At 36.6% G+C, this 21,683-nt stretch overlaps 1 protein-coding gene across 4 annotated transcripts in view; it reads left to right on the top strand.

The window, feature by feature from the left end:
- Positions 1-21,683, top strand: part of Kaz (E3 ubiquitin-protein transferase Katazuke) — a 157,322-nt gene that overhangs the window by 101,363 nt on the left and 34,276 nt on the right. For all 4 annotated transcript variants that reach the window (XM_090371159.1, XM_090371160.1, XM_090371161.1 and 1 more), the window contains 3 exons: positions 4,374-4,577; positions 11,025-11,147; positions 17,910-17,986. In XM_090371159.1, the coding sequence (XP_090227285.1) occupies positions 4,374-4,577; positions 11,025-11,147; positions 17,910-17,986 (404 nt within the window). The remainder of the gene's footprint in view (positions 1-4,373; positions 4,578-11,024; positions 11,148-17,909; positions 17,987-21,683) is intronic.

Raw genomic sequence — 21,683 nt, 5'->3', positions numbered from 1 at the left:
AGTCTGTTCCACCAATCAACTACCCGCTGGCTAAATGCAAACTTCTGCACATCTATCCTGCAACTGTCTTTCCTCAATTTGAACTTATGCCCTCTCAGGTGATTATTCTGAGCAAGAGGAAGAATCCCATCAGCATTGAGCATGCTCAAACCATTCAAGGCATGAGATCACCTCGCAGGTGCCTAGTCTCCAGACACTGTAATCTGAAAAACTTAAACCTTTCTTCGTAAGAGCAACCCTTCGTTCCATTCACTAATCTTGTTGCCCTTCTCTGCTTGTTCCAACAGCTCTACATCCTTCTTAAAATGAGGCCTCCAGACCTGTATACAGTACTCAAGGTGGCCTGACTATTGCCTTATACTCTTGCAGACCGTCTGCACTGTTCAGAAAACTCCATATCTGTCTGCACAATTACCCCCAGGTCCTTTTCATTCTCTACCACTGTCAGTGTAGTACCACAGAGTTGATACGCTGCTCTTGGGTTGCTGTTTCCCATATATAGTACTTTACATTTGTTAATGTTAAACTTCATTTGCCACCTCTCAGCCCATCTGCTCAACTTTTCTAGATCCTGTTGCAGCAGCATACTGTCATTAGTGGCCTTATCAACCCTGCCAACCTTCGTATTGTCTGCAAACTTGGACATTAAGCCTTGGACATTATTGATATATACCATCATCAATATCTTTAACAAATACAGAAAACAATAATGGACCCAACACTGAACCCTGGGGGACTCCACTAATAATATTAGTCCATAAAGAGCAGTGTCCATTGATTACCACTCTGTCTTCTCCCACTCAACCATCCCTTTATTTATAGCAGCAATTTGCCTCCAATGCCACACTGCTCCAATTTGTGCAGCAGTCTTCTATGTGCAACAGTATCAAAAGCCTTTCTAAGATCCAAATATATGATATCAAAGCTATTTCCTGCATCCAGTTCCTTTGTGACTACATCATAGTATCCATTCAAATTGATCAGACAAGACTTCCCCTTAACAAAACCATGCTGTGTCCGAGCTATAACTGAAGTCTTGTCTAGATGATCCTGCAGTGTTTCTTTAACCAGTGCTTCTTTAACCATTCTTAAATATATGGGAAAGAAGATGTACATGCCAAAAAATCTTTAAAGAATACTTATTTTATATATATATTTTATAGACACAAAACATGAAAGGTGTTTCAAACTATGGTACTTTGGCTCTATAGATAGGTTAGTGGTTGAGAAGATAAGAGCCACTCATTGACATTGGACTTGGATTCCTTTAGATTATACTTTTCAGGAAATACACATGAAGGAAGGTTGTTCTAAAGAACAAAAATAGAAGGTGTAAATGAGCAAGAGGGAAAGTTAGTTTTGTTAATTTGGTATTTTAACAATGAAAAGGATATTGACTGGTTGAGGCACATGTTGAGAGAGAGAGAGGTGGGGGGGGGGGGTGGAGTCGAATTACAGATGCCAATTTTACTTACAGATTGCAGATGCCAGTTTTACTTACAGCCTTAGGAAATATTAGCATTAGAAGTTTTAAAAGTTCTATCCAAGGAAAAGAGAAATAGAAATTGCACCAAACATCCCATTTCACGTTATTGTTTTGCCAGACTATAGCTGAAGGTTACTATTTGAGATAGTGGTTCCTTTCTAGAAAAGACCATCACAAAGTTGTGATCTGAGTCACTTACTAGACTGACAAGGAATATCAGAAGCAGACATAAGCACAAATATAGCAAACAAATAGGAAACTTGATCAATGGCACTTGAAACGACTGATAATTGAGATACTGTCAGAAAAGGTAAGTGGTAGTTAGCAGATTGTAGGTGAAAATAAACATCATTGAGACCACAAAACTGAGACCACGTATATTTATGAAATGAATTTGAAAATTTTGGGTGGTTTAGGAGGAGATTTTCACAGGTAAGTTTTTCATTTGTTTGATGTAATGTTCCACTGATGTAGATGATATGGGAATATGTATTGTTGAGCAGAATAATGAAATTTTTAAATATGTCACACACATGTTTCAAGATATACTGAGCTCCTTTACACAACCTAGCCATGGCATAGGTTTTGTGCCCAGCTACATACTACTCGGGCTTCCTCTGAATCACAATTGGCAGAGTAGATACAGCAGGGTTTATACTTTAGCTGAATATTGCCACCAAACCTATTAGTAATATTTGGAGCATTACCAATAGGTTCTGCACTATGCTGGCAACCATCTTGTAGAAAACGTTTAAACCTGTAGCCTCAAAATGTAAGGAATATTAGATTTTGCCATGATGCTCATCATAACTCCAAAAATGACTCATATGGTATGATAGAAGAGATGGGGAATTCTGGAGCTTTGCTCTGAAGACAAACATGGTTTTTGCCACTTCAAGCTCCCATTAAGCAGAGTGGTGGTTTTGCATCATGTAATAAGAATCATGTTACATGTAGTTATTCCCTAGTGTCAATGAAGCTTAGCCATTCTTCTCTGTGGAAAATTTTCTTACTTTTTTTTTTTTTTCCTAGCTTCAGAATACTTTTGAATAGGCAAGAAATTGGCCAGACACCATATATGGTATTGTGGATTGATGGAACACCTAATCAATACCTAATATAATACACGTCTTAATGTTTAAGTTCATATTTCTGATGAGACTGTCTGGATGGGCAGCTTTTTCTGGAGCCACTAAGTGGAATTTTCCTTAAAAAATTTTCTTTTTTAATAACTTTTGATTTAAAATTAATAGTGTGGTTATTATTTTTGATTGTCTAATTAAGTTGGTGAATTTGTTCATTATTTGGCTTTTGTAATTGCTTAAGAAACCACATTTGACTTCTGCCGCCATTGCATTGTATCGATAAGAATGTTCAAATTCTGCCACCATTGTTATAGTATTAATATAGGCAGTACTTTGAGGTGTTCTACATAGTTTTGCAGCAGTATAATCAATATCAGAAGAGGCCTATAAACTTTAATTTATAATAAAATAAGCATGTTTTAATAACATGATTTTATCACATAGTACATAACGTAATCTAAAAGTGCATAGTTTGTACTGCCATTAAATAAGTAGGATTAGTGTACCATTATTCTTTTCGGTCTCTTAGTTTCATGTGTTGTTATTAAATTAAATTTAGAACATCATACCTCCGACTAGAGCAGCAAAGTAAGGGCTCAAAGTTGCAGGAATGCTTTTGGGGTAGAACTTCCAAAGGGAGTTCTCCTGTGAATCAGTATTATGTTGTGTGTGTTGGTTGGCTTTTCTTACAAAGCTATGTCTAGCAAGGCATGTTAATACAGCCATAAGGGATGCCCCTTGTGTGTGTGTGTGTTCATTGCAAAGATCACAAGGAGGTTAAGCACAAACTCAGCATTTTGATGGGATTATATGAAGGTTTAAAGAATAGGACTGATGTCCTCAAAGGATTGAAAGTGAGGGACCCATCAAGCACTCAGCTGCCCAGCCCAATGTTTGAGTCCATGTTTCAGCATCAAACAACACAAAGACATCCTCAATTCAGCCCTGGAAAGACTGTGCAAGGCTCATCGGGGTAGAATTTTTGCTCAACATGGTCTATGCTTATTAACAGGAAAGACCTGTTTCTACAGGGATGGGATTCACTTAAATAGAAGGGTGCAATAATATTTGCTGATGCTGTTGAGGCAGTTTTAATTGGGTTGGAAAACTGCTAACCTGACTAATAGAATAATAACACAGAACAGAACTGAGTAATAACACAGACTAATAGAGTAGCTGCAGGCGGAGGTGAAAGTTATTCTCGCATTGCTTCTATTAGAACATGGAGCAGTCCGAAAAGCATGGTGTTGGGACATTTAAAGACCTGCTAGGAACAAGCAAATACATGGGCCATGTTAGAGTTACATCATAAAAATATTAGAATTTAGGTAGTTAGTAATTTTTGGTGGAATATTTCTTGGAACACTTGTGCAACGCACCCAAGTGTTCAGAGAAATGCCAGTTTCAATTTAATATGTGCCCTACATATTATGCTCTGCATGATTCAATATAAGATTTAACTTAATTTGGATATTTCAGGATGATACAATTCATGAAAAGAATTTTAAATTAGCAGAGCTCCACTGTATAGTTCTACTTAGAACTTCTATTAGAATTTTGATAGCCTGTCATATGCAAAAGGATAAAATAAGTAAATTGCAATAGCAAAATAAAGGTAATTGAAAATATAAACTAGCTTATCAAACTGATTAGAAACCTTTCCTCTAACTATTTCTTTTCAAGTTTTTTTCACTTCTTTGACAAATATTTCACTGGTAGTTTTTTTTCTCCTTCTCTTTGGAATACAAATATTTTATCACAGCAGCCATTTCTATTTTGTATCATATTTTTTGTATTGATAGGCTGAAGAAAGTGTCATTGAAGAGTTGGAAGCAGCATCAGTATGCAAACGTAGATTGGACCATTTAAAGGAACATACAAGCACTAATGACAATGCCGTAATTCAATGGAAGAAGAAACGCTTGGACCGTATGTTAGTGGAACATTTCCTTCGCTCAGGGTATTATAATACAGCTTTAAAGCTCGCAGAACATTCCAACATAGAGGTAATATATTGTATTTTGACTTTTAAAGTGAGAATAATAAAATTTAATAATTGAAGATATAAAAAAAAATTAGATATTCTGAAATTTTAATACATGTTTTGTTTGACTTTTGATTGCAAATGATTTTTTTGTATGAGAAAATAAATATATAAAAAATGTACTTTTATTCTCTTAAGTACAGTGGGACCTCGTATGGCGAACGCCCCATATGATGAACTTTTCGTACCACGAACCCGGGTTCGTGGGCCTGGGTTTTAACCTCTTCCCTTACTATTTTTCCCTATATTCGTGTCAAAAAAATACTAATTTTTTAAATAACGATTTTTATTGCTTTTATGCCATGTAATATGGTGCTTGATTATGGAACAAATTGAAGTATTCAGTGTTGTATATTCCTAGAATTATTATCCCAATCAGAACTGCAATATTCTTTAGTCATTATCCATAATTAATTCTTCGTTATTAATTATCCAAAATTTCTTATCCATAATTAATTCTTGAAAACGAAACAGACAACCTCATGCAGCACAGTGCTCAGGAAAGAACACCAGGCTACAACAATATGCAAAGTATCAGCAGGCATCATGTGACGCTTGTCTCAGATAAAAATATTCCAAGAAATGTGCCCACCGGCGAATGGCCACAAGAGCCATATTGCGATGAATGCACTACTTTACCACGTGCTGACGGCTTCACTCAGGTAATTATTGAAAGAACACAAATTCGTACACAACCACGAGATATCTCGGGATAATGATTTATGACATTAAAATGCTAACCTGAGATAACTCGGGATAATCAGAGAAGTGGTTAATACAAACACAACACACATTCTGTTTTATTCACCATGTCTTTCTTTTGTTTCAGGAAAGTTCCAAATTTGTTTTTTGAAAATTTCTTTTGAAAAGAGTTTAAAAAATATTTTGAAAAGATTCAAAAAATGGGTCCTAAGAAAAGTGTCAGTGTAAGTCAGCCCAAGAAAACACTCAAGAAAATCACTATTGAAACCAAGAAAGACATCATTGCCAAGCATGAAAAAGGAACTGGGGTAGTTGATTTGGCAATTGAATATGGAGTCAACAAATCCACCATTGGAACCATCTTGAAGAACAAGGAGACCATCAAGAATGTTGAGGTTGCAAAGGGAGTGACCAGATTAAGTACCCTAAGAAACCCCACCATTGAAGAAATTGAGAACTTGCTGCTACTGTAGATCCACCAAAGGCAAATGGCAGGAGATACCATCAGCAAAGAAGTCATCTGTCTGAAAGCCAAGCACATCTATGCTGACCTGAAGGAAAAAACTCCAGGGCCAAGCTTTGAAGAATTTAAATTTAAGGCAATCAGGGGGTGGTTTGAGAAGTTTAAGGGGAGGCCTGGCATTCACAGGCATGGGGAGGCAGCAAGTGCTAATAAAGAAGCCACTGCTAAATTTTCCAAGAAATTTCAGAAGCTCATGAAAGATGAAGGATATCTACCACAACAGGTTGTCAACTGTGATGAAACTGGGCTTTTCTGGAAAAAAATGTCCATTAAAACCTACATCACAAAGGAAGAACAAGCTCTGCCAGGCCACAAGCCTATGAAGGATAGGCTGAGATCAAGCCTCTCTTGGTGTATCATTCTGAAACACCAAGAGCATTTAAGAAACACTCAATTGTCAAAGGTAAACTAGGAGTCTACTGGAGAAATCTAACCCGAAAGCTTAGGTTACTAAGCTTCTTTTCAAGGACTGGGTGCTTCAAGTCTTTGCACCTACAGTGAAGAAATACCAGGAGGAAAAGAACTTGCCACTGAAGGCTTTCCTCACCATGGATAATGCACCTGGCCACCCACTTGATTTAGAAGTTGCCCTGTAATTGGAGTCAATCTTCCTGAAGATTGTTTTCTTACCTCCCAACAGTACACCTCTAATTCAGCCAATGAACCAGAATGTCATAGCACACTTCAAGAAGCTCTACACCAATGCACTTTTCACCAGGTGCCTTGAAGTTTGCCATGCTTCCTGCTTCATGACATTGAGGAAATTTTGGAAGGAAGAATTTAACATTGTGCACACCATTAGACTCATAGAAAAAGCTTGGCGTGAAGTGTCAGTCAGTAACCTGAACTCTGCCTGGAGAAACCTGTGGCCATCCTATGTTCAAAGAGAAGAACCTGATAATGGAGCCGAAGTCATAAGGACATTGTGGCAGCAGCTAAGGACCTGGACTTGGAAGTGGAAGAAGATGTGGAGGAGTTAATAGAGGAGCATGAAGTGCAGCTGACCACGGAAGAACTGAAGGAGCTGCATAAACATCAAGTTGGGGAAACGGAAAAAAATGTTTCCTCAGAGGAGGAGAAAGAGGAAAACATCACCAAAGGTCTAATGCCTTCAGCTACTATTAAGGCGATTCTTCAGGACTGGAAGAAGCTTCACAACAGGGTGTTGGAATGGCACTCCAACACAGCTGAAGTGAACAGAGTGGGAGACCTCTACAATGATATAGCGCTTCACTACTTCAGGAGCCTCCTTAAAAAGAGAGAAAAGCAATCAACACTGGATAGATTCTTCAATGCTAAAAAGCGGAAACAGGCAGAAGAACTTGAAGAACCTGTAACCATGAAGAAGAATAAATAGTGTATGTAAATAGTGACCTTTTTTTTTGTGGAGGGTCCAGTACCAATTAATTTATTTCCTATATGATACTATGGGAAAGAAAATGATGGGAATTTTCTTAATCCTCTTAACTGGCTATTGAAAGCATATTGATTAATGCGACCTCTCGGTATGTGACTGCATAGGTTTTACAGACACCACTAACATTGTGAAATGGTAAACCCTTTTACCCTTAATTCGTGCTTTATAATTACCTAAAGGCCAGAGGTGAGAACAATACATACAAAGTTGTCTCTCCTAATCTGGTTGTTACATGGAAATTATTTTAATTCCACGGAAACTATTGTATTTTAAATGTAAGTACCATGAGGAAGAGAAATTTTAAAAAATTCGGTATAAAGAAGTTGGTTTAAACAGAGGTCCGACTGTAATTAAATCAAAAATGAAGCAATTTTAAAATACATAACTGATCGATTGTGCCATTAAAATGCTGGAAATGGGGCCTCACTCGCCCCACCGTAGTTTCGGCTCTGGATACTCAATAATTGCATCCAGGATTTCATTTGTAAAATAAATGATCGTCTCGACAATGGGCTCGCAAATTTTCAAAAAAAAATAACAATGGGCTCTCACGAGCCCATGCAAGCCCACTATAGCTTGTTACTGCCTTCAAGTATTTATATAAAAGTTAGTAGTTTTTTTTTGTCTTGTTTTCTTTTCCAGTATAAAATGCTTCTTTGATTTTTCTTTTTGTATAATTTATTCTTCCCCCTCTTACCTCATTATTTTGAAATTTTTGCTATTATTATGGGCATTTTCATCCTTGGCCATGCTCAGTTAATTCTGATATATTTGTATTGCCATTCATTACATATTTTGTATTTACTTATATACATGTTTCTAATCTACATTTCTGTTACTTCTGGGTAAATTTTCTCGCATTCACATGTTTTTGTATGTTATATCGTTTTAATTGTGGCATCTGGTCCTTTAATAAGTTCCTAATTTTATTTATTGGTTTGAAGACAACTTCTTTTTCATAATTTTTGCAAATTCTCTTTGTTTAATAATCATTTTTCAGCGTACTTTGATTCTCTCTCTTTCTTGTGACTATTTTTATTCTGTTTTTTCATTAAATTGTGAGGATATTCCATTGTTACTGAAACTGCTTATTATAATAACAGTTTATTTATCGATAGTGAAATTATAGTAGTCTTATAATACCGTGACAAAACTGACTAAAAAAATTGAATGGCAAATGCCTAAAAAAACGGTACTCACCTTGTATAAATCTGCAATAAATTTATTGGTAAATGGTGGCTGAATTTAGTTTAGAAGAAGCATTAAAAAGAACTAAGGCAGAGAATGGGGTAAAAATATTTTTAAACAGATTTTAAAATGAGCACAAAGAAGTAGAGATCTCCAATCCTTGGTTGTCATAAAAAGGTTGAAGGACGCGAATGAAAGAATGAAATAAAAGATAGAGAATCTATTCAAAATAGAGAATGAATTTGATAGAGAATCTATCAAATTCAGCTCTTCACAAAACGATCTACACAATGAACTTCAATATCTTACTGATAAATTCATAGCCGGGAGCTATCCCCCTCAACTCATCCAACACACAATATCCACCGTTACAAACAACATTAATAACCCCATCAGACACAGTAACAAGACAAACACTCTCATAGTTCTCCCATACCATAGTGAACTCGCAGCACAATTCCGACGTACATTCAGAGATACCGACATCTCCCTCACTTTCTCTACTTATAATAAACTAGGTTCCCTATTTAATTCTTATAAAGAAACATACAAGTATCCCATCAATGATCTCAATAATATAATATATCTCATAAAATGCCAACCAAACTGCGACACCTGTTACATTGGCAGCACTACCACCAAATTCGGTTCCTCCACAACTTCCAACACCCGCGCATACTACCACTTCAACAGTTTCAGGACAAGTCAATCCTGCACTGAGTTAACAACCCATGCCCAAAACCACAACCCCCTTGTTGACTCTGCCATCACTATTATTAAACTTAGATCGAGCTACAGAATTCTTCAATATGAAGCCCTCACCATCGAATGGTACCGACACCATTCCGACCTCAATATTATTAACGCAAAACTTCCCTTCAACCTCTCACCGGCTTGGAACCTCTCACAGCTAAAGTTCCCACATGTCAAAAAGAGAATCACGAGAGTATAGACCAACTTTAAATACAACACGCGCTCACTTCTCTTCTTAAGGCGTCTCCGTAGCCAGGTGGGAAGGAGCAGCAGTGCGTAGCACACGCTTCTTGATTAGACCGGGGTTCAAGCCCGTCACCACCAAATACGGAAGATGCGGAAAGGTCAGGGAATGACCACCGCATATCCAGGAGCAATATGGCCTTAGTTGCTAATGCTCCTAAAAACCAAATAACAAACAATCACTTCTCTTCCATTTGCCAACTGATGACGGTTCATTTAACGAAAGTCTCTCGCAACGACTATTGGCACCACCGGTCTTCTCTTTTATTTCATTCTTTCATTCGCGTCCTTCAACCTTTTTATGACAACCAAGGATTGGAGATCTCTACTTCCTTGCGCTCATTTTAAAATCTGTTTAAAAATATTTTTACCCCATTCTCTGCCTTAGTTCTTTTTAATGCTTCTTCTAAACTAAATTCAGTCACCATTTACCAATAAATTTATTGCAGATTTATACAAGGTGAGTACCGTTTTTTTTAGGCATTTGCCATTCAATTTTTTTAGTCAGTTTATTTATCTTGTTGGTATCATTGCAAATTGGGAGATATCTGTTAGTGAAGTTTTTTATGTATCTTATTAAATCTCTGTTTTCTCCTGTATTTCTGTTCACTTGTCCTTCTGTTCTTTCTCCTACTTGCGTCCATAATTTATTATTTTCCCTGATGACTACAACATTTACATAGGAGAAACAGAACATCTTCTAAATACTTAGTAGAACATATGATATACAATAAAAGGCAACCCAAAAATATCAGAATTAGTTGAGCATGTTCTGGAATGCAAACACCCATATTATAATAACAATTTTAAAATAAGGGGTGCTAGTAGGGAGGAAGAATAGATTACACAAAAAGAAAAAGGAGGCATTTTATATTCAAAAAAGACAATAACAACAACAACAACAACAACAACAACAAAAAAAAAATACTAAACAGAAATAATGGTAGAGGATAGCAGACCTTTGGAATGGATCATGTAACAACAGGATTAAATAAATACAGGTATTAACTTATTATGATATTTTGCAGTGGGGATATTGTGATCTGAGTGGGAGGCTGCTCTCAGAGTATCATGCCATTCATTATGATGTTATAACTTTCCTAGAGCCTTGTATATGACCAGGATCTTGGAGAGGTTATCAGGGGTGGGCCGTCCCGAGGGTGCAAGGAGTGCACTGCACCCATGCACCAACGTTCAAGTGGTGCCTGAAACCTGAAACTTACATATGCATATGAATAAAATTTTAAAGGTGGCACCAAATTGCGATTGGCACCCAGGCACTACATACCCTAGGAACGCCCCTGGTTGTTATAACATTATGCTGTAAAATGAATGTATTTATTATGATATAATAGTGTTTATAAGTTTCATTTCTAAATGAAAATTATCTCATATTTTTTCCCATCATCGTGGGATATAAAATTCTCAAAAGGAGATGGGGGGTTAAATATGCAGGTAAACTCACTTTCTTCTTGTCTGTTTTTATACTCTGTATTTAGCACTCAAGATTATAGATATGCCATGTTAGAGAATTTTTGCAGCCTCACTTCTTTTCACACACTGTTTTCTTATTACTCTTATAGGATCTGACCAACATTGACCTGTTTCTTGTATCCAAAGAAGTGGAAGAATCATTGTCTAGTAAAGATACATCAAAATGTTTAAACTGGTGCTATGATAACAAATCAAAGCTAAGGAAATTAAAGGTATATGGTATAAAATGTAATAGACATAGGCGTGTGCAAATCCTTGTGTCCCTCTTTGATTTAATTTAATGATTTAATATTTTCGTGTAGTTAATATTTTTTAATTAAGTATTTTGAATTGCAATATGTATCATTTGTATGCTTCATAATGAAATTTTCTAATCTATAACTTTATTTTAATCATTACTTTATAGACAAGTGCTACGCACAATACCCTCAAAGGTAACAACAGTAAGAATAGTGAAATAGATCAAGTGAGCTATATACAAGGTAGGAGCAGTTATAAAAATGTCTACAGTGCATCACAGATATTAATGGCACTCAGTATGGGTAGGACAATGCTTAAAGAATGTCAAAGACGTGTAAGCATTTGATTGTTGGATACCATATCGGTCATTGTAAAATAGAAAATAAGTTTGCCATTGCTTTCTATTGCAATCCAGTTGAATCTTCCAGTCAGTGTTGTGAAAAGTTATGAGAGATATAGCAGTCAGTAGTTGATCCAGTAGGCCAAGAAGATTTATGGAGAAAAACTGTATTCCTTGAAGTAGTTGATTATAAAATCTTGATAGCTGTGTTTGCAAACTTTTGGTTTAGTGGTGCAGGAATTAATGGAGTGTGTTAACTGCCTGTTAGCATTTGTATGCCTTTCATTTTAATTGTAGATCTTTCATATATAGACTGGAGGAATAAGTTGTACCATGCATTATCCTGGTATGATGCCAGTTTAGATAATTTCTGAAGAACACTTGCCAACGTATTATCCTCATAATAGTGTTTGGAGAAGAGTTCTCATGATATGGATCAACTATATTAAAAGAAGGAATGAAACATTTGTAACATATGTGATCAGATCTAAATATGTTTGTTTCAGCTGGATATTATATGCATATAGAGATCAGATGTTTTGTGGTACGTTTGTACCAATTCATCAGTAATTACTGTCATTTTTCTATTTCATTACAAAGAACAGAATGGCCAAAAGTTTGATATGGGATCTATATATCAAATGTTTGGCCATTCTGTTCTTTATAATTGATGAAGTGGCAATAATAGTAATCACTGATGAGTGTGTAGGAACATATTATGAAAAGTCTGATTTCAGTCTGTATATAATTTCCAACTGGAAATAAACAGATATTTAGATGTCATGTAGGCTAAAAGTGTTTCATTCCTTCTTTTAATAAATTTGCATTATCTGTGCACCATTCCACTCAATAAACATGGGATGAACTGCATCCATTTTTGAGGTTTGGACTGCAGCCATTTTTTTGTTGGAACAGTGATATAGCGAAGAATAGAGCCCCACCTTAAAATTAAAACTGTTTGGGGGGGACAGGCCTTGGACATACAATTATGTAGCATTTTTTTAAGATAACTTATTTTCTATGTTATTTAAGAGCTGCTTGGGAATCTATCTAGATACAGGAGCCCCCACAGCATTGTGGAGGTTTGCTTAGCCTTCCACTAAGCCACTGACCTGGAACTGTTGCTACTATGTGCTCTATTGAATATTTTGAGCAATTCCATATCATCTTCACTATCATAGTTCTGTGTATAGATCGACCTTGTTTATAACATCATGATAATGTTGAAATATGAAAAAAATAGGTTTGGCTTTTAGGCATGTTGTTGAGGAGAATAACACTGATCGAACATTTATTTTTTCAAAAAAAATGCTGTGCTGGTGTCTAAATTCTATGATAGTGTGACACGCTCGCACACATACAGTGCAAAGCATAACAGATGAATGGTAGGTAATGTGTATATGTTGTTTATCGTTATTGGACAAAATCCAAATTTTATACATACTTTGTCATCATGCTAAAAACTCTACCCAAACTTAGCTGGTTAAATCACTCAGTTAAATCTTGATATCATTGTGTTACTATAATGTTAATTTTTTGTTGGGCTTTTCTTGCTGACTGAGATATTGATATTAAGTTTTCTTTCATCTGGGTATTAAGTAAGATTAAATATTTTAATTATAAGGAGGTAAAAATTTTTTTTTTACATTAAAATCAATTTCCAAAGCAGTTTGCTTTTCTTTCCATGCCATATTAAAATCTTTCTTGCCATGTTAAAATTGTGTCAGTCTTCTGATTCACCAAACTGAAAATACTTAGTACCATACCTTTTAAAAAAAAAAAAAAAAAAGGTTCATAATTTTATAGCACTTTCCGTAAATGAGAGTAATTCCATTAATAGAAAGCAACAGTGTTCCATTTTGTATAAGACAATTAATTTTCTCCCCATTGCAGTCCCTTTTTGTTGTAGATATCCATAAATTGCTGACTTGCTTTTCACCATGCTGTTTAAAGTTAACTAAAGGTATATCGCAATATTTTTACAATTTATTTTCTGCTTACATCTAGATTCTTTTTAACTTCATTTGTTATTATTATACAAGAAAGGCTTAGTTTCATTCTGTAATGCAGCAGTGAGCAAAGTGGTAGGTTTGCTGCTTACTGCATCAATCTGTGAGGCATTTTGCCACCAGACTCACTACTCTAAATGAGAAAGCACTGTTCCAGTGGAGAAGTATGTTGCTAATGCAAAGTACATGCCACTACCCAGTGCTACATGCAGCAGGTTGCCATACCCTAGAATATATTACATTGTTATATGCTCTCAGTTGGGAATAAGTCTCTCTCTCTCTCTCTCTCTCTCTCTCTCTCTCTCTCTCTCTCTCTCTCTCTCTCTCTCTCTCTTATTTATGACAGCTGTAGCCATACAGGGTGCAAACTAAAGTCTATATCCTTGCAAATATTTAGAACACAGTGCTAGATAATGATATTTATGTTGGTTACAACAAACTCGTAATGGGCAGTTTGATTATCTTACTTACAGTACTCTGATGCAAGTGATTTTTAAAAAATTTCATTGGTTATCTTCTAACTGTAATGTGACTTTCAATCAAAAGTGATTTAACTCTCATTCACCTGAGCCATATAAACCATTCTTCACTGAAATTATATCATTGAATTAAAAATACTTCACAACAGATATAATACCAAACTAAAGTATGTTAAGAAACAGGGTATACCATTTCAATATAGGTTAATTCAGATGAAATTGAATAGTTTCCTAAAACTATTTCAGTTTCTACATTAGCCTAGGGCTCATTAAAAAAAAAAACTATTTGTCTGCAGATGGACAAATAAAAATATAAAAGTAACTCTGATGGACTGTCATCAGAGTTGTTTCTAATGAGACACAACCCATATACTTTCACTATCCCTGGAGGGACAACAGCATCCTCAGATTGTCAACTAAAAACCTAAGGCAGAGAAACATTGTTTTAGGAAACTATTTCAATAATGCCAAACATTTTTGTGTATCCTACTACAAAAGATGGCAGAAAAATTCAAGCAGAAAGCATGGCTGATTTACCAAGAAACTTATTAAGATGGAGTCATTAACCCTTTCACAAATGCAGGTGTATATACAGGGTGTTTCAGTTAAACGTTTCAGAACTTCTAAGAGGGGTAGGGTACATCCTGACAACTCGAAATCATATAGCAATGTGGGGTTGGAAATGCTTTCCTGAAGCGGTGTTGTACACAGAAGCACCATAAAGAAAAGAGACCGTAAGTGAGAAATCGTTTTAATAATACATGAAAAGAAGCAAAAGGTACATGGATTAAAGTAAGTGCTCGAAGTTTCTTCCACGGGCTACAATGCACGCCTCACATCTCCGACGCATGGACATCCGAACATTCTGGAATACTCCAGGCGAATTTCGAATTTCTTCGGCAGCTACTGCGATTCTTGCCACCAGCTCCTCAGCATTGTCAACAGGGGTGTCATAAACTAGCGATTTCATATGACCCCAGAAATAAAAATCAAGACATGATAGGTCGGGTGACCGAGCAGGCCAACGCACGGGACCACCACGTCCGATCCACTGTTGACCAAATGTGACATCCAGGTAGTTACGAACATCTCCGCTATAATGGGCAGGGGCTCCATCGTGTTGGAACCACATTGTCTGTTGCGTCGATGCAGAAATCTGTTCATCTCTCAAAAGTTGTGGCAATACTTGCTGCAGAAAGATCAAGTAGATCGGTCCGGTTAGACGACACGGTAACAGGTAAGGTCCGATGAGGTGATCTCCCATAATACCGGCCCATACATTGACCGAAAATCGAATCTGTGCTGCACGACGTCGTATTGCATGCGGGTTCTCGACCGCCCAGATATGGTCGTTATGCGTGTTGAAAATTCCTTCCCTTGTGAAGGATGCCTCATCGGAAAACAACACTTCAGCAGGAAAAAGGGGATTTGTAGCACATTTTCCAAGGTACCACTGTGCGAAAGCAATACGAGGTGCATAATCCTCCGGTTGCTGTGTCTGGACACGCTGCACGTGAAACGGATGCATGTCTTGTTCTCGGAGAATCCTCCAGACGCTGCAATGGGAAACCCCGACTGCGTTTGCTAGACTTCGTGTACTCGTTCTTGGATTCCCCTGTACATGCTGCAGCACATTCTGTTCGACGGCTGGAGTCCGTGCTGTTCTTACCCTGTCCCTGTCAGCTCTTTCAAATGAACCTCTCTCAGCTAACCTCTGGTGCAGTCTTGCAAAGAAATTATGACTGGGAATACGCCTCGTCGGATATCGTTCCGCGTACAAACGCTGTGCGGCTGGCCCACTACAATTTGCAGCCCCGTACGCCAAATGCATATCGGCTAACTCTGCGTTCGTGTAATCATCCATCCTACTAACTTGGCGTTCTTGTTCAAGAAATTCGAAATTCGCCTGGAGTATTCCAGAATGTTCGGATGTCCATGCGTCGGAGATGTGAGGCGTGCATTGTAGCCCGTGGAAGAAACTTCGAACACTTACTTTAATCCATGTACCTTTTGCTTCTTTTCATGTATTATTAAAACGATTTCTCACTTACGGTCTCTTTTCTTTATGGTGCTTCTGTGTACAACACCGCTTCAGGAAAGCATTTCCGACCCCACATTGCTATATGATTTCGAGTTGTCAGGATGTACCCTACCCCTCTTAGAAGTTCTGAAACGTTTAACTGAAACACCCTGTATATATATATATATATATATATATTGAATTTCCTATGTGGGTTCTTGTGGAATAAGCTCATGTGTACATGTTTTGAAGGTTGCTTTGACACTTCAACAAATTACATTCGTGTGTACTGATTTCATGACATCATTTGTGTATGTACTTATAAACGCAGTTAAACAGATGGCATCATTTCCCTCTAAGGAAATGATGCCATCTGTTTAACTGTGTTTACAAGTAATAGTAGCTGTTTTTATATTTATAATAATTTCAAAAATTGTCATAGGCAGGTACAACCTTTCATAATCTAGGACAATATGGGCTTACACAAAATGAAATAATTACAAGAATTCACATGTTTTGGAACACTTGTTCCAGATTCCTTTGCCTTTGGGGAATTGGAATAGATATACAATTATGAAATTACATCCTAAGTTTTGCTTACAGTCTGGAATAAATATTGCATACATTCATCCCATCGTGAACTACTGATACAGTGAAGCAGGAGGAGTGTGTCTGGAGAAAGGAGGTCAGGAAGAAAGAACGATCAGGTGTTAATTTACCATTATCTTCATTGGATGTAAGGCTTCTTTTCACTGCTAGATACACTGAATGCCATAGGGAGGGAGTGAGAAGTTGCTGTTGTGGGCTGCTGCTAACATCTGGAAATCTAACCTAAGTGAAAGTTTGGAGACTAGCTTGGGATTATAATTATTTTGTGGATTATTCTGATGGCTTTGTTTTTGTTGTCTCTTATCAGTGATAGTTGACATTCCAATGAAGGGAGTTATCCTGGATTGGGGGATGGATGGTTTGTTTAAAAAAAAAAAAAGGCCTAAGTACGAGTAACCCCCCTTTTGGTAGAAATTTACATGGATGATTTCAAACTCTGAGGAATTAACTCATCCCTCACACTGCCCTCACAAATATAGCTCAGTTTTGTTGATATTTTTCTAATATGGAACCAAGTATCAGAAATGCTCAACACATTCCAAGAACGTTGTGAATCTTACAATGGAAAAATGTGCAGATAAAACACTCCTTTTTTTTTTTTTTTTTTTTTGGATGTAAATGCTAGCATTAAAAATAAATTAAGCTCTTCACCTTACAGAAAGCCCACTGATAGATTATCAGTTTTAAACTTTTATTAGAACCACCTTATGTTAATAAAAAATCAGCATCATAAAAAGTGTGACCTTGGGAGCTCTCAAAATTTGCTCAGCAAACAACTTACAACAGGAACTAAATGACATAACTTATACTTACAAACAATCAATATCCAGAAATCTGTAAACAAGACTATTAGAGGAACCATTGATAACTTCCAACCCCTCCCTCCTCAGACAGACCCCACACTTTGTTTTTCCCTTCTATCCAGAATCTGTACCTGTGGTTAAAATAAAACAGAGGCAATGCAGTGGAGCATTACCTTTTCTTTATCTGAAGCTTTTTATAGTCTACGTTATTACTTTTAATTGAATCTTTTAAGATTTGCTTAATTAAAAATAATGTACTTTAATAATACGATTATGCTACAATTTGGGTTTGCTGTAACTAACCATAAATGTCATGGCTATTTTGCTTAGACATATAGACTATAGTTTCTGCATAATATACCATTTTTTTTGTTGTATTAATACAAATATGCCATTATTGTTTATAAATGACAACATTTGTATCTTAATTTTTTTCAGAGATTGTACTATTGCAATTTTAATATATATTTGTAGAGTTCGTTAGAATTCAATTTGAGACAGCAAGAGTTTGTTGAGCTAGTTCGTCAAGATCGGAGGATAGATGCTGTTAGGTAGGTTGAGCTTATTAAAGTTTGTTATGATTATATAACTTTCATTTTGTGACAAGTGAGGAGTATGAAGATTTTGCTCTGCTAAAAGCATAATAATTCCTAGTTTTTAAAAATGGTAGCAATTTCTTGTTAAACCATTGTTTTAGTTTAATTTCTTTTGTAACTATTCTAATTTATGTTTTGTAATGAATATGCACATTAGCCAGAGAAGTCAAAAGAGTTGATCATTTCCTGCTTTACTTTACAGTTTTTCACAATGGTAAATAATTTTTGAGAAATAAGAAATGTTTTCTCTATTATTGAATCATCATCACCACCACCATCCATTTTCAATCCATTGCAGGTGAAGGCCTCTTCAGCAACTTTCCAGTTTCTTCTGTTTTGTGCAATGGCCATCCATTTACTACCCACGAACTTATGAATTTCACCTTGCTATCTCTGTTGTTGCCTTTCAGGTTTTCTTTTGGCTCCTCTTGGGTGCCATTCTGTTATTTTCTTAGTCCATCTGTCATGTCTTACAAGCAATGTGTCCTGCTCAAGTCCATTTCAGTTCTTTAGGTTTGATAAGAATGACTTTTACTTGTGTTTGCTGACTAATCCATGTGTTTCTCTTCTTATCCAAAAGTCTGATTCCTAATATGATTCATTCCATTCTTCACTATGTAGTTTTCAACTTCTCTTCCATTCTTTTGGTGAGTGCCCAAGTTTCACTTCTATAAGTCACGGTGGGGAGTATACATCGGTTCATTATTTTACGTTTCAGACAAATTGGGATATTGCTCCTCGGTACGTGACTATATTTTCTGAACGAAATTCTATCCATCTGAAATTTTTTTCTCTTGCCAGCCATTTATCATTATTACAGCTAATTACTTGTGCAAGATAAGTATATGAATTCACCTTTTCAATTATTGCTCCTGCAATGATTATATCCTTTTCTGTGGCATATTTGTACATCATTACTTTTGTTTTAGCCATATTCATCTTTAGTCTGAAATCCTTACTATATATGCATAACTGTTTAAGGTTTTCCTCTAATTCTTCGGGATCGTGGCTTATAATCACAATGTAATCTGCAAATCATAAATGGTTTAGGTACTCTCCATTCACATTGACTCCTTTCTGTGACCAGTCCAATCTTCTGAAAGCTTCCTCAAGGGCAACAGTAAACAACTTTGGAGATATTGTGTCTCCTTGTCGAACTCCCTTCCCTATTTAGTATTAGTATTAGTAATGGCTACATGGTGCAAGAAAGCCTATGGCTTATGCTACACCAGCCAAAAAAAAAACTAATAATTAATAAAAGAAAAGGAAATTAAACCTATCATCCTTATGCATTTCCCTCACCTGAAGGTACTATCCAGATGACCTTTGAATTTCCCCAAACTGTCAGCCTCTACCACCCATGTAGGCAACTTATTCCAGTAATTTATAATTTGCTGGCTAAAATAAAACTTCCTGCAGTCCAATCTAAACATCTCCCCCCATAACTTGAATTTATGTCCTCTAGTTCTAGCATCATTTATAATCTTGAAAATTTCGTCCTCATTCATTTTATTGATGCCTCTCAGAGCCTTAAACACCTCAATCAAATCTCCTCTAAGGTGATTAATTTCCAAACTCTGCAATCCACATATTCGAAGTCTTTCTTCATAAGGACGCCCTTTTGCCGATCTCACCAGGCGATTTACCCTTCTTTGCACACTTTCAAGAAGCTCGATGTCTTCCTTTAGGTGCAGTCTCCATACTTGAACACAGTATTCAAAGTGTGGTCTAACAAAAGCCTTATATAATGGGATTATCACGTCCCTATCTCTACTTGCAAAAGTTCGATAGATCATCGATAGTACACCATGGGCCTTCCTTGCAACCTGTTTACAATGCTCAGAGAATTTCATGTCTGACTGTATCGTAACACCCAAGTCCCTTTCCTCCAGTACTGGGTTTAGTTGAACTCCACCAAGTGAATAAGTTATTTTGGGACTACTGTTTCCCAGGTGTAATACCTTACACTTTGTTGGATTAAAGCATAGCTGCCATTTTTCTGACTATTCCTGAAGTCTATCTAGGTCTCTCTGAAGAAGCTCGGCTTGACAGTGATCATTAACTACTCTACCAATTTTAACATCATCTGCAAATTTAGACATCACGCCCTCTATCCCTTCATTGATGTCGTTTATGAAAATTAAAAACAACAGTGGTCCTAATACTGATCCTTGGGGAACCCCACTTCTTACATCAACCCAATGTGAGGAATAGCCATTTATCACAACCCTCTGTCTCCTGCCCTGAAGCCATCCTTCTATCCATCTAAGGATTTTCCCAGTGATTCCAACCTGTTCCAGCTTATAAAGCAACTGCTCATGTGGGACTGAGTCAAAAGCTTTGCTGAAATCTAAATAAACAATGTTGAAATTATTCCCGAAATCCAGCTCATGAGCGACCCTTTCAAAATAATGAACCAGATTTGTTAAACATGATTTTCACTTTACAAAACCTTGCTGTGAGTATCCTTGAGAATTTCAATTCTATCCAAATGATCCTGAATTCCACCCTTGATCATTGCCTCCATGATTTTCCCTACCACTGAAGTCAGACTGACAGGTCGATAATTTTCCACTTCACTCTTAGAACCACTCTTATGTATGGGAGATACATTGGCACTTTTCCAATCCAACGGAATCTCCTCAGAGTCTAGTGATGCTCACATAATTAGCCTCAATGGTTCAATGCACTCACTTGCTGCCTCCCTTAAGATTATAGGGTATATATCATTAACTCCAGGAGCCTTACTGGCCTGTAGGCTCAAATTTTTTCATTAAATAATCTTGCAAAATTTCAATATCATTAATTACATATTTTTTCAACTTTGCTTCCACAATTTCCCATTGCCACAAAAGGTTTTTCTTCTGTAAATATTGATGCAAAATAACTGTTAAGTTCATCTGCAATGGCAGCTGGTGTATTTAATACTATCACCTTTCCCTTACATAAAGGTCCGATCAGGTTTGGTTTGTCCTGCTCTTCCTAGCATTTATATATGTGAAGAATTCTTTATCCCCCCCCCTTTGCTCTGTTTGCTAGTGATTTCTCATAAACTGCCTTTGCCTGTTGAACCTTTTCTGTGGCTCTATTACAGATCATCTTGTGGCTGTTATAGGCTTCAGTACTTTTTATTGCTCTGTAACTTTTCCATGCCACCTTTTTCTGCTCAAGTAATGTGGCAACTTCACTATTCATCCAACTTGGAACCCTCCTCGTGGAGTATTTTTTTAATGGTAAATACGCATTCGAGGTGTCTGTGATTAATGTTTTAAAAGCATACCACAGTTCAGTTGTATTCGTTCTCTGTTCTTATCTACCCAGTTAATAAAGGCCATGTAGCACCTTAAGGCATTGCAATTTCCTTTTCTGAAATTATAACCCATTCCTTTGCCTTTTACTACTGCTACCTCTCTGTTCATCATCCACCATAGAACTCTGTGATCACTTACTGCTACTGGTTCCTCTACTGTTAGCCCTGTTATGTTATCTGATTCAGGGGTGATGATGAGGTCTAGGATATTCTTTTCTCTAGTACTTTCCCTGACATGTTGATACAAATAACAGTCATCTAGTTGATTTAAAAATTTTGTTCCCCATGTAGAGTTTCCTTCCCATTTTCTCCTATCAATTAGAGGCAAATTGAAATCACCCA

The sequence above is a fragment of the Mastigoproctus giganteus genome, chromosome 4, assembly GCF_048544385.1.
Source record: "Mastigoproctus giganteus isolate SK-2022 chromosome 4, ASM4854438v1, whole genome shotgun sequence".
Taxonomy (NCBI): Eukaryota; Metazoa; Arthropoda; class Arachnida; order Uropygi; family Thelyphonidae; genus Mastigoproctus; species Mastigoproctus giganteus.
Note: the sequence above shows the minus strand (reverse complement) of the source record. Positions and strands in the feature narration are given on the sequence as shown.